General features: G+C 38.3%; 1 protein-coding gene across 2 annotated transcripts in view; it reads left to right on the top strand.

The window, feature by feature from the left end:
* Nucleotides 1–12913, top strand: part of EDM2 (ENHANCED DOWNY MILDEW 2) — a 61275-nt gene that overhangs the window by 39302 nt on the left and 9060 nt on the right. For both annotated transcript variants that reach the window (XM_089138981.1, XM_089138982.1), the window contains exons 13-14: nucleotides 1819–1911; nucleotides 6715–6756. In XM_089138981.1, coding sequence (XP_088995107.1) covers nucleotides 1819–1911; nucleotides 6715–6756 — 135 coding nt within the window. The remainder of the gene's footprint in view (nucleotides 1–1818; nucleotides 1912–6714; nucleotides 6757–12913) is intronic.

Raw genomic sequence — 12913 nt, 5'->3', positions numbered from 1 at the left:
ATGGGAGTAAATTTTTGGATACTAGAATGGCTTATTTATAGCTTTACATCAGGAAAGAAATAATCTAACTCTAATTGGGAGACTCAACTAGGACTTTTAGAAACTGCCTTGAGGGTTTCGTTCATAAGTTAAGATACCCTTTACTCTTGAATAACAATCCCAAAAAATAAGGAACTCTTCTTGAAATAAAAGTCCTAATTGTCTATAAAAGAAACACTCCTTATGGCACAAGAACTTGACTACTATCTCAAATTAAGACTTTAAGACATGACTGAACTCTAGAAATTAAAACTAAAATTCCGAAATTAGAGTCAGCAAGTAATTAGGCTAGAAAATGACCAAAATGCACCTATTTAGGGTTCAGCTAGCCTGAGGTGTGCCACCTTGAGGGGGCCTCGGGTCCGCACTAGGGTTTCAGCCTGGAGAGGCGACCCTATTTCACAACAGGAACACTCTCTCTCTTATGATTGTATGCAATGTAGAAGCTACATCAATGCAATACACACACACACACATATATACACAGACTAATACTAGTAATTATTAAGAGGAGAAAACCCACAATAAACAAACTGTAGAATAAAATAAACTTGAATCAATGTAAGCTCGTGAAATGCCAAAAGCCAACATAATATAAGGTATGCCACTACGGGGCATCCAAGGTGGGTTCTATCTTTCTTAGAACATAGTGGCTGTCATCTGAGACTCAAGAAGTTCTATGATTGCCTAGGCAATTAAACTATCATCAATTACCTGAATAACTAGTTACCATTATAACTCCAGAACATATACAGGTCCCTGAGTCTTTAAATTGAAATCCAAGTTTGAGCTTTGTGTCTCCAAAATGCCACATTTATTCAACTATGGCATCCAAAGAACTAAGCCTTCTCTCAAGAATAGTTATCTTTTCTCACTGCTCTGACACGGGATTGCAGTTAATATCTTCATGCTGGCAGTGTGAAGTTCTCAACCCTTGCACAAATAAATGGTCCTCTTTTCATAATTGAAGAGTGTTGATTTGAATCTGAAATACTTTTAAAATCCTTTTCTTCTCTGTAGGCTAGTTAAGGATCCCATTGCTTGTTCTCTCCTTCAAACATTATTTATTTTGTATATCCATTCATACTTTGGGCTTTTGTTTTGGAAATGCTTGTAATTTGAGTTTCATGCACTTAAGAACAACAAGAATATTCAGTAGCTGCATGGTAGGAGAACTTATATCTCTCTTTTACCATGTAGCAAGATGAGATGATGTACGAGATGGGACGATGTGCTTAGCACTTAGGATCTTAAGTCTCAACTTTGAGCTGTAACTTCGATGATTGGATTGTCATTTGAACTGGAACATGTTTCATATATTAAACTTGTTTGACTATTGGAACTTTGAACATTCGTAATAGGAGAATATGGTGAGGACAATAAGCCATTCTAAGGTTTCACGTTGGTGTAGTAGTTTTCAAAATCTGATGATAGCGGTGTCTTCAATGGCTGAAATAAGCTGGACAGCGAGTTTCAGCCCCTTAATGACCCTTAATACCCCTAAAGTTGGAGCCTCGAGTTGTGGAAAAAATTCCACCAACTCAGCAAGATCTCACCATCTTGAACAAACTCTCTTTTTTTGAGTTGGCAGGATAGGTCTCATGATTGAGTTCACAAACCATAAGTAGGTGTAGCAGAGGCACAAGATGTTGATTTCATTATTCCCAAACTTTGCCTTGTTAGATACTTGTAGCCATCAATTATATATCTTGGATTTTATATTGAATGATGGAGATGATACTCTTTTGGCATCACTGACTTTTTCTTGTCCTGTTGTAGAATAAGCTTAGGGTTTATCTTGCGCCCTTTCTTCACGGCATGCGTTACACATCCTTTGGTCGGCATTTTACCAAAGTTGACAAGCTTAAGGAGGTAATTGAGTTGGCCTAATGTCCACTACAGTAAATATTTTCTTATTATCCAGTACTGTGAGTATTTACATGGATTGGTTGATGCATCTGATGGTATCTACAACAAAACCCTGAAGCAGAAGTTCAAATCTCTACCAAAAGAAAAAAGAAGAAGCAGTGTTTGAACTGTATATGCTGCTTAATTTAAGACTAAATAAGGATATGACAGCTGAAAATAACTGACAATGGTTCACAGCGGTCAACTAGCAATAACCCCAGTAGAAGGGTATAAAGTATAAACCAGAGAAGAATGTAAAGTTTTAGCCATCAGATCACAACTATAAGCATTATTTATTGTAGGTCTTAGGGATTACGGTTCTGAAGATATTATTTTGTCCTAATCAACTTCTTCAGATCTTCCAACTTAGCCATTGGAATTAGCTGAGATCCTCAGCAACGACTTCCTTTCACTACAATTCCCACTTGTTCCGAGTTTCAATCTATTCACAATGTTGGTTCCATTTCTATAGAGATTCCTTGATATCTAATTTTAATGACCTATTGTTACTAGCATTCTGGACATTTAATTAGTTCATGATTTGGTGGACTGACTTGGTGGGGATCAAAATATCCCTCCATCTTTTTATTTATCTCTGTGATCATTGATCATTCTTTTTAGTTGTATTCGTTGACACCTCACCTTGCACAATATCACTCCTCTCTACTGCACCCTGATTGTGAAGTGTAGATTTGGATCATTTGGAATGCTTGAAAGGATCACCAATATACATTTTGTTAATATTCTTATCTGGGAGGAGTGGATTACCAAAACATGTTATTTTAATATTTGTTCTAGTGTGGTTGCCTTATGATAAATTTTCAGTGGTTTTTTTTTGGCAAAATACTAGTTCCATTGTGTTTATTATGCTTTAAATAGGTAGGAGGCAAGAAATCAGATGAAATGGATGTCATTTAAGGCCTGAAACCTAGGGTCAAAATTTAGAAAAAGATCATATGTTTCAACCTAAATTTCGGTCGAAACCTAAAAGTTTTGGCCTTTTCTTGGGTCAAAATCTTGGTTTTGACCAAAATTTTGTTTCTTGGTCTGGAGATTGTTCAAATCTCCCAATCGAGATTTAGATTTGTACGAGCTTGGAAATGTCCTTACTCGGATATGGATCTTCACATCCTTTGTCTTCTGTATTTCACTGCTCCTCCCATCTTGTCATCCATGTGCTTATCCTTTGAAGTTCCTCTTAATTTATTTCTATGATTGTAATATTTTTATAAAGAACTCCGCTAGTGTTTTGCTGCCAATCCCAAGTCCGGGTAAAGGAGGAGGGTTGGTGTGTCAGATCGGCAGCCGGCACCGAAAAAATCTAGCCAAACCTTTTTTTTTTCATGGATTCGACCTTATATGATAAAAGCTATGCTAGGGCGTTCCTGACAAAAGAAGCGATGTGCTACACGATGACTCGGGTGTAGTGATAAGTAGGCAAGGGTTAGCTAGGGCGTCCCCTGTAAGTGACGCGTCGCATCAGTGCCCGGATGCGGTGATAAGTAGGCAAGTGTTCCCGCGCCGTGGATGAGTGCAAGTAAAGAAGCTAGTCCATAAACATAGGATTATATTAGCATCTTGGAACATAGGATCATTAACTGGTAAGAGCTTAGAATTGATACATGTTTTGAGGAGAAGAAGGATTAATGTTGCTTGCATTCATGAGACTAGATGGAAGGGTAAAAAAGCCAAAGAGTTGGATGACTTTAAACTTTGGTATACTGGGGATAAATCATATAAAAATGGAGTGGGTATAATAGTGGATAAAGATTTAACAAATGATGTGGTGGATGTTAAAAGAGTGGGTGATAGGATTATTGCTATCAAGCTTGTATTGGAGAAAGAGTTCGTAAATATAATTTGTGCATATGCACCTCAAGTAGGATTAGATGAAAGTTTAAAGCTAGAATGTTGGGAAAATACGGATGGATTAATGCAAGGAATTCGTGAAGGAGAAAAGATTATCATAGGAGGTGATTTAAATGGACATATTGGAAAAAGATCAAAGAGGATATGAGAGTGTACATGGAGGATATGGTTTTGGAGAAAGGAATGAGGAGGGGATTTCAATTTTAGATTTTGCTATTGCTTTTGATCTATCTATTATAAATACTTACTTCAAAAAGAGAAATGAACATTTAATTACCTTCAAAAGTGGACAGCATAGAAGCCAAACAGATTTTTTCCTAACTAGAAGGACTGATAGATTGTTGTGCAAGGATTGCAAGGTGATACCGGGGGAAAGCTTAACTGTACAACATAGACTTGTGGTCTTGGATATGTGCTTAGTCTCAAGAACACATAAAAGGTCCAAGGTAAACAATCCCAGAATAAGATGGTGGAATTTGAAAGAAGAGTGCTCAAAATCCTTCGTTAATGAAGTAGTCAAACAGGGAAAATGGGATTTTAAAGGGGATACCAATGCAATGTGGAATGAGATGGCTATGTGTATTAAGAAAGTGGCTAAAGATGTCCTAGGTCAATTAAAAGGAAAGCTCCATTCTTATAAAGAGACGTGGTGGTGGGATAGTGAGGTTCAAGCTGTCATTAGGAATAAAAAAGCTAGTTTTAAGACATGGCAAAGAACTAAGGATGTTGAGGATCTTCAAAGGTATAGGTTGGATAGAAATGAAGCTAAGAAAATTGCGGGAAAAGTAAGGGAAAAGAAGTATGAAGAGTTATACAATAAGTTGGGCACGAAGGGAGGGGGAAATCTATTTATAAGATAGCTAAGATGAGGGATAGGAAGAGTAGAGATCTTGACCATGTTAGATGTATTAAAAATGGAGATGGTAAAGTTTTAGTTTGTGAGGAGGACATTAAGAAAAGATGGGAAACCTATTTCTCTAGCTTACTAAATGAGCATTCTTCAAGCACTTATGATTCGGACGATTACACCTTTCACCAAGGCACCAATGTCCGAACTTATATACGTAGAATTTCAATGTCTGAAGTAAAAGAAGCTTTAAGGAGGATGAAACTCGGCAAGACACAAGGTCCTGATGAAATCCCAATTGAAGTATGGAAGAGCTTAGGAACCCATGAACTAGTTTGGTTGACTAAGTTGTTTAATAAGATTATGAGCATAGGGAAAATGCTAGATGAATGGAGGAGAAGCGTCGTGGTTCCAATTTACAAAAATAAAGAAGATATTCAAAGTTGTAATAACTATTGGGGCATTAAATTGATGAGCCATACGATGAAATTATGGGAGAGAATAATTGAAACCCGTTTGAGACACTTAACTATAGTTACGGAGAACCAATTTGGGTTTATGGCGGGAAGATCTACAACGGAGGCTATTTACCTAACTAGGAGACTTATGGAAAGGTATAGAGAATGCAGGAAAGACCTTCATATGGTATTTATTGACCTAGAAAAAGCTTATGATAGAGTCCCTAGAGCGTTAATTTGGCAAGTACTAGAGAAAAGAAGTGTTGCAAGTAAATATGTAGATATAGTTAAGGATATGTATGATGGTTCGGTGACTAGTGTTAGAACAGTGGGGGGTTAAAGTAATGAATTCTCGATAATAGTTGGGCTACATCAAGGGTCAACTTTAAGCCCATATCTATTTGCACTAGTAATGGATGAATTAACCAAAGACATTTAAGATGAGGTCCCCTGGTGTATGCTTTTTGTGGATGATATTGTGTTGATTGATGAGACCCAAGTGGGGATTAATACCAAATTAGAGTCATAGAGAATAGCTTTGGAATCAAAAGGCTTTAAACTTAGTAGATCGAAGACATAATATCTAGTTTGTAACTTTAGTCATGATCGGGCAGATGATGAGGTGGTGATACTTGACGATAAAGAGATTGAGTGATTGTTTTAGGCACCTAGGTTCAATCATAAGTAAAAGAGGTGATTTAGAGGATGAGGTTTCCCAAAGAATTAAAATAGGGTGGATGAAGTGGAGAGGTGCGTCCGGGGTCTTATGTGATCGGTGTATTCCATTAAAGCTTAAAGGAAAATTTTATAGGACCGTTGTTCGACCAGCTATGATGTACGGTGCAGAGTGTTGGGTTGTTAAAAAGAATCATATAGATAAACTCAGTGTAGCAGAAATGAGAATGCTAAGATGGATGAGTGGCAAAACTAGGATGGATAAGATAAGAAATGATCATATTATAGTTGGTCTAGGAGTTGCTCCCATAAGTGATAAGCTTCGAGAAAGTCGTTTGAGGTGGCACAGCCACGTTCAACGGAGACCTATATATAACCCTGTACGGAGAAGTGATATAATCCATATTGAAGGAACTAGAAGAGCTAGGGGTAGATCTAAGATAACCTTAGGAGAAGTGGTGAGAAAAGATATGTATAGCTTAGGCCTTGTATCTAGCATGGCCTCGAACAAAACTGATTGGAGGGCAAGAATCCATGTAGCTGACCCCATTTAGTTGGGACAAGGCTTTATTGTTGTTGTTGTTGTGGTTGTTTTTGTGGTTGTTGTTGTTTGTAATATTTTTATAAAGCATTATAGTTTATGGGAACTAGGTAACCTAATTTACAACAAAAGGATAACGGCTTCCTGGTTCAAACAGATTAGGAATGATGATTGCTTTGTGAGAACTGGATAATGCAATTTTAATTGTTATTTCTTCTTCATATTCTCCCAGTTGTTTTGTCTCTTTTTTCTTTTCCTGCTATTTCAGTTAACAGTCTTGGCATTTTTAACATCTTAATTTCTCTTTAATCTCTTATTATGTGATATTGTCTGAGAAAGTGCTCACCCTTTGATATGTCTGTTAACCTGCTTTGCAGATTGTTGACATGCTCCACCCATATGTTCAACCTGGTGACACGGTAATAACCAATATTTCCTTTTGCACTTTTACCATTTAGATTGTCAAGTTAGTCATTGGTAATTATATTGATGCTAGAAACAAACTAAGTGGAATTCATGAATATAGATGTGATTCTGCCATTTTGAAATCAGTTAGATCCTTCTTTCTTCCATTTTCTTTTATCAGATTTTGATTGATTGAGTCTGTGAGCTTGGTGCTCTGAAACTTGTGCTGAATCATTGTGAACGAGCTATTCAGGTATATTCATTTCCATGACAATGAACTTAAATACAAACACATAAAGAAGCAAGAAGTGATGATGTAGTCCTAGATTGGTAGGAGATCAACTAGGAGATAATTCTTCGTAGATCTCTAATGAAAGGTTCAAATAGGCTGAGTTTTGGTTTATGGTCAAATTTAGGATTCGCTGAGATAGATGGAATGAGTAATGAAGGATTCTGGATGTTTCTTTTATGTTGCTATGTGAGATTTCGATCTTGGGAATTTGATGGATTCCATTTTAGTGGTTCGGTTTCTTGGATAATGGGATGATCTAAGGTACCAAGTATGAATCTTAAATTTTTATTGTAAAGCTCAATTAAGTCAAACCTATATGGTTTGGATATTTTCTCGGAAAAGGGTAAATTTGGGTTTTTGTCAAATCCTTATGGGATAAGCTTTGGGATATTCAGAGTCACCCAAGGGTTGAGAGAAAATAGAGGGGATTGATCTGAAAGGTTTTGGGTAAGCATGGGCTTGTTCTTTGAAGGAAAGTTAGGGTTTTAACAAACCCTAATGGGTGGAAACTTCTGAGGGAAAGCAATACAACTTGTGGGAGGTGATGTGATAGGGTTGTGAAGATCTTGGGCAATCGTGCTTTTCTTTTCTTTTCTTTTCTTTTTGCTTCTTTTTGTATTTCTTTCTTTTCCATTTTTATGTTTTTTCCACGAGTCAGCAGAGAAAGAGAGAGGGGGCTGAAAGAGAAAGAAAGGGGGAAGGGAGAGTGCTGCAAAGTAGGTAGGGGCTGGGGGGGAGGGTTTCCTTGCTGTCGCAAGGAAGATTTGGGGGGGGGTAGGCCTGCAGGGCCAGGAGAGGGCTGGGAAGGGACTGTGATGGGAGGGGAGGGGTTTCAAGGGCCTGTGCAAGAAGGGAAAGGGGCTGGGGAGGGATCCGATGGGTTTGAGAAGTGTGGGGAGGGGGTGGGGCTTGCTGTACTTGGTTGTAAGCTGCTGTAATTTCTTGAAAATTTGTTGGAGACTTGAAGAAGAGTGCTAGAGCTCGAAGAAGGTGCTGATCTTTGAAGAAGAACTCTAAATCTTGACTCAACCATGGCCTTCTCAACATGGCCACGATTCTTAACTCAATCAATTCTTTTTCAAATAATCAGACTTAAAGATTATTATGAAAGACTAGGCTTATTTACAGCCTACTAAGGATCCAAATTAAAGACTCCAATATAAGTGGGAATCCTTTATTGTTTAGGATCTCCCTTACAATTAATCCGGCTACACATTTAAAAACTTCAATTTAAACTAAACACTTAACGGAATCTTCTTGGAAATAGACTCCTCCTTAGACACTAAGACTTCAACATAAAGAAAATGAACTCTCCTGGTAAATAAAGACTACAAAGTTCCTATAAAGAAGCCTCCTAAGGACTCAAGACCTCAACACCAAACTAAAACAAGACTCTTGAACATGAGGAAATGGAATTTTGGAAATTAAATCCAGCAAGTATTTAGGGCTGGAATGGACCAAAACAACCCTATGTGCGCCACTTTGGAGTGGCCTTGGGGCCCGCTCCAGGGTTTCAGCCAGGGAGTCAACCCTTGTTCACATCAGAATTTGCGTTGGGATGGTTGGATGTGTCTATGATGAATTTGGAAACCTGGGAATGATGCTAGAAGATGTTTGGGATGAGTTAGGTACTTAGGTGTGTGTTCTAAAGTTTTGGTGAAGTTGTTTTGTTTTGGGATGTATAAGGTGAACTTCTTGATTTGGGTTCTCCAGGGTATGCTTTTTCAGCCAAGCGAGTGATGTAACCTCGAAATTTAGGGTTAGACTTTTATGATCTTTTGAAGTAGATCCAGCAGTCAATTAGGGTTTATAAGGGTAAACTGGGGTTTTTAGAAGTCTTGGCCAGTGGGTTTTGGGCTCTGACTTTGTTGTGTTTATGTTTTAGATTTAGGCTCTGGGTATTGGAGGGACTGGTTTAGGGTTTTATGAAACTTCTGAAAAATCTGCAGAAGTCCAAGATTGAAGAAGACTTGCAGAAAATTTCATGTTAGGGTAGAATAAGTTGGTTAGGTTAATTGGCTTATGGAATGTGTTCCTAGGTTAGGTGTGATCCTAGGAAAGGTTGTTTTTTGAGTCTAGAGGGGCTGGGGGAGTGGGGTTTACTAGGAGAGGTGCTGCTTCTTGCGCAGAAGCAGGGAGGGGCAGGAATGACCTACAATTGCAAGGGGAGGGTCTCTTGGTCTAGGGGAAGGGGCTGGAATTGCAGGAAACTAAAGAGAAAAAGTCTAAGGAGATGTGTGATAGGTTGGAGGTGCAGAACTAAGCCAAACAAGAGAGGGAAGGGGCTGTTAGGGGGCGGATAGAGAGAGGGTTAGGGTATGGGTGGGGGTATCCTACTTACTTGTGGTTAAAGAACTGCAGAAGCTCCTCTGCTGAATGCTTGAAATAATGAAGAAAACCTTGAAGTTGAACACACAATGCAAAATACGAGCCGCTGGTCACCCTCCCAGGGATCCCACGACTTCTCAAGTCAATTTTTCAAACTCTGGTTTCATTGAATAATGAAGACTGACAATTACAAAAAGACTTGGGCTATTTATAGCCTTGTAAAGCCAGCTAAACTCAAATTGGTAACTTGGCCCCCCTAAGTAAACAAATACTTGCCAAATTAGGACTCAGCTAAAACCACTCATACTAATACTTCTAAAAGGAAATAACTCTTTCCTATTTTAGAACAACTCTAGGCCTCTAACAACACTTACTACAAGATTCCAGCCCCTATATTGGAATCTCTTACAGACACTTATTTGTGAACCAAGCTAAGACTTAACTAAATAGAACTACTTTAGGATAGGGTTTCCTAAAATTAAGGATAACAACTCAACGCTAACTTTAATTGTCTGTAACTCTTAAATGACTCATCAGAATAAAAATAAAAATAAAAATTATATCCCTAACCTTGGGACCGTGGGAGCCAAAATAAGATTCATATTGGGCCCTAGAAGAGGGACTTGGAAAATGACCAGAATACCCCTTGGGTATTTGGCCAGCCTTAGGTGCACCTTTTGGGTATGATTTTCGGGCTTCTTTTTTTGGGGGGGGGGTGGGGGTCCAACCCAGGATGCATTAGCAAGACAAGTCAAGTGGTGAGATGAGAAATTAGCATATCTTGTTGAGATCTCAGTCATATCTTGAGATTTTATTGTAATCCTGTGCCCATCGTGTGAACTTCGTAATATGAACATTGATGATGAACATTTCTAATGTATAATGATATATTTTAGTTCTTTTGAGTTTTGAACATTATTGTATTCGTAAATATTTAGTATCTGATGTCTAAAATGGGTTTTATAATGTGCATCTTCACTTCTCCTGTGAAACAATTTCAAACTTGGGGTTGAAATGGAGCTCACTTATACAGTTGTTTTTTTTCATCAATTTGAGGCCACTACTATGTTTAGAAGCCTCAAATCAGTCCAGTCCTAAAAGATCCTTAAAAGTCAGGCTGTCCAGTTGGGAGGAAAAAGTTCCTACTAGGTTTTTCTGGACTTTTTGCCATCAAGTACTACTGGATACAGACACTAATCCAACAACTCAGACCTGCTGCCTTCTCAGTGTCAAGAAGTCAAATGTGTTTATTGGTAAACACATTCTAGTCTTACTAAGGCCAGATACATGTCCAGACTTAAATCTCCAATGGTGAACAAACCACCAAAAGCTTTTCATTAATGAGATTCGTGTCCAATACTCTGTTTGGTTCTTGGTATGTTCCATTTACTCTGTTTTGTTCTGAATTTGTTGTAATTTTCCCTTGTTGGGGCTATTTGGCAACCCATGACTGTTTCACAATATGGATGCTATCCAAGAGAGAATCATTGATGTGAACAGGGTTGGACCCACCGGCCGAAACTCTATATTGGGCCCAAAACCCGCACATAGTGGAAGCCTCCTTAGGCTGGCCGAACCATAGAGGGGCAATTTGCCCTTGTCCACCCCCCCCCCGAGAAAAAAAAGAAAGATTAATTAATCTCTAATTTCAGCATGTGTTTTTACTTGTTTAAGTTTTAATTCAGCATGTGAGTCTTTAGTTTTTTTATTCCAGCATGTGTCAATCAGTCTTTAGTAATGGATTTCAGTTTCAGCATGTGTCAATTGGAGTCCATTAGATCTTTTATTATTTATTTGGTGGGTAGTGAATAAGTGTAAGAGAAGCCTAACCTATAAAGGAAACCCAATTAGTTTGGAGTCTTTTAGTAGGCTATAAATAGCTTATTCTTTCTCTGTAGGTTTTTGTAGTCTGATTATTTGAATAAGAGTTATTGAGTTGAGGATCGTAGTTCCTATTTGAGGGGGTCAGGGCACATTTTAAACTAAGTTTTATAAATCCAGCACCATTCTTTCTACCCTAAAAAAAATAATAATAATAATTAATTTCAGTACCATTCTTCAAGCCTTGCATTCATCTTCCAAACTTAAGCATCCATCAACAGTCACAGAAGTTTTCCAAGTAATTACAGCAGTTACAGCCCTTTCCTCTCCTTCTCCCCTACCATCGCAAGTCTCCCCACCCCTTTCCCCTCACTCGCAGCCTTCCCCTAGCCCCTGGCTCACCTCTTACACCCCTCGCACCCCTTCCTAGGACCTCGCCTGCCTGCACAAGACCTTGAATCACAACCCCTTGCTGTCGCACCCCTGGCTGCAGCTCCCTCAACCTTCTACAGCCTTTAATTCCCTCCCCTGCCCTACTGCCCTTTCTTTCCCTCTCTTCTCTTCATTGTCTCTCCCCTGCCCTCTTAAACCCTTGGGGCAGAACCAGAAAGGCGAAAAAAAAACAGAAAGCAGAAAAGAAAAAGAAAGGGAAAAAAGAAAAAAGAAGAAGAAAAGGAAGAAATAGAAGAGATCCTTTTCCCTTTCAAAAATTAACCCTTATCCATCTTAAGATCCTTTCTCAAACCCAGTTCCATTTTTAAACCCTAATTTTATCCTTCTTCCCAGTTGATCCCAACCCATTTAGCTTTGTTAATTATTTAGGTTTTCCCTTCATCTCATAAGAACCCATCTATTGTTCCCTAGAGTTTCCATCCAACTCCCATCTATTTTGGAGGAGCGCTTGGGTATACTAATTAATTTAGTTGCTGGAAGATTCTGGGAAAACCCTAAATTTTTGGGAATTCATCAAAAACCCTAACCCTAAAATTGAATTTCACATCGCTTATGGAAGCTTTGATAGATTCTGATTCAAAAGCAACTTGCTGTTATACTTTGCAAAAGTCATTATTTTCTCACAACTTCCCCTTATATTTTGCGAAAACCAATTTGTGTAAGAGAATTTTGAGGGGGAGACTCAAAAAGGGAGGATGAAATGATGGAACAAGGCTTAAAGATGTTACCACAGATGTCATTGTTGAAGAGGATATACATTTTAAAGAAGATTCTCCATGAAGGTGAAGAAGTTCCCAACCATTGACCTCAAGGGGTCCCATATCATGGAGGAATTTAGATCAAAGTTCAAAATTTTATCTCTTCTGACATTTTGTCGAGACAAAGGAAATGTTATTTTGACTAAAACCTAACACAAAATGGTGTTCTTGATTTGCACATGCTTGGCCACATGCGGACAAAACTGGAAGCTTGGAATGTGTATTTTCACAAATATAAATATTGATATTATATACGAGAACATTTAAATTTGACTAAATTGCATGAACAAATACACGGACAGCTACAAGAACAAGTAGAATTTGTGAAGTCATAATATGCTAAACTCAGTACTCAGTTACAAATTACAATGAAGAAGCCACAATTCTACAAGACACCATCAATCATTCTTCACGATTTATAAGTTAGATAAGTTTTATGAACTAGTGAGACCTAGTCTAGTAAAAGTTGTTGTGTCGGCCTGACTCAACTGCATTGTATGTCTGTTAGACCTGATGCTC

The sequence above is a fragment of the Hakea prostrata genome, chromosome 10 (assembly GCF_041222555.1).
Source record: "Hakea prostrata isolate BN-2017 chromosome 10, UWA_Hpros_2, whole genome shotgun sequence".
Taxonomy (NCBI): Eukaryota; Viridiplantae; Streptophyta; class Magnoliopsida; order Proteales; family Proteaceae; genus Hakea; species Hakea prostrata.
This window is presented reverse-complemented; position numbering and strand designations above follow the sequence as displayed.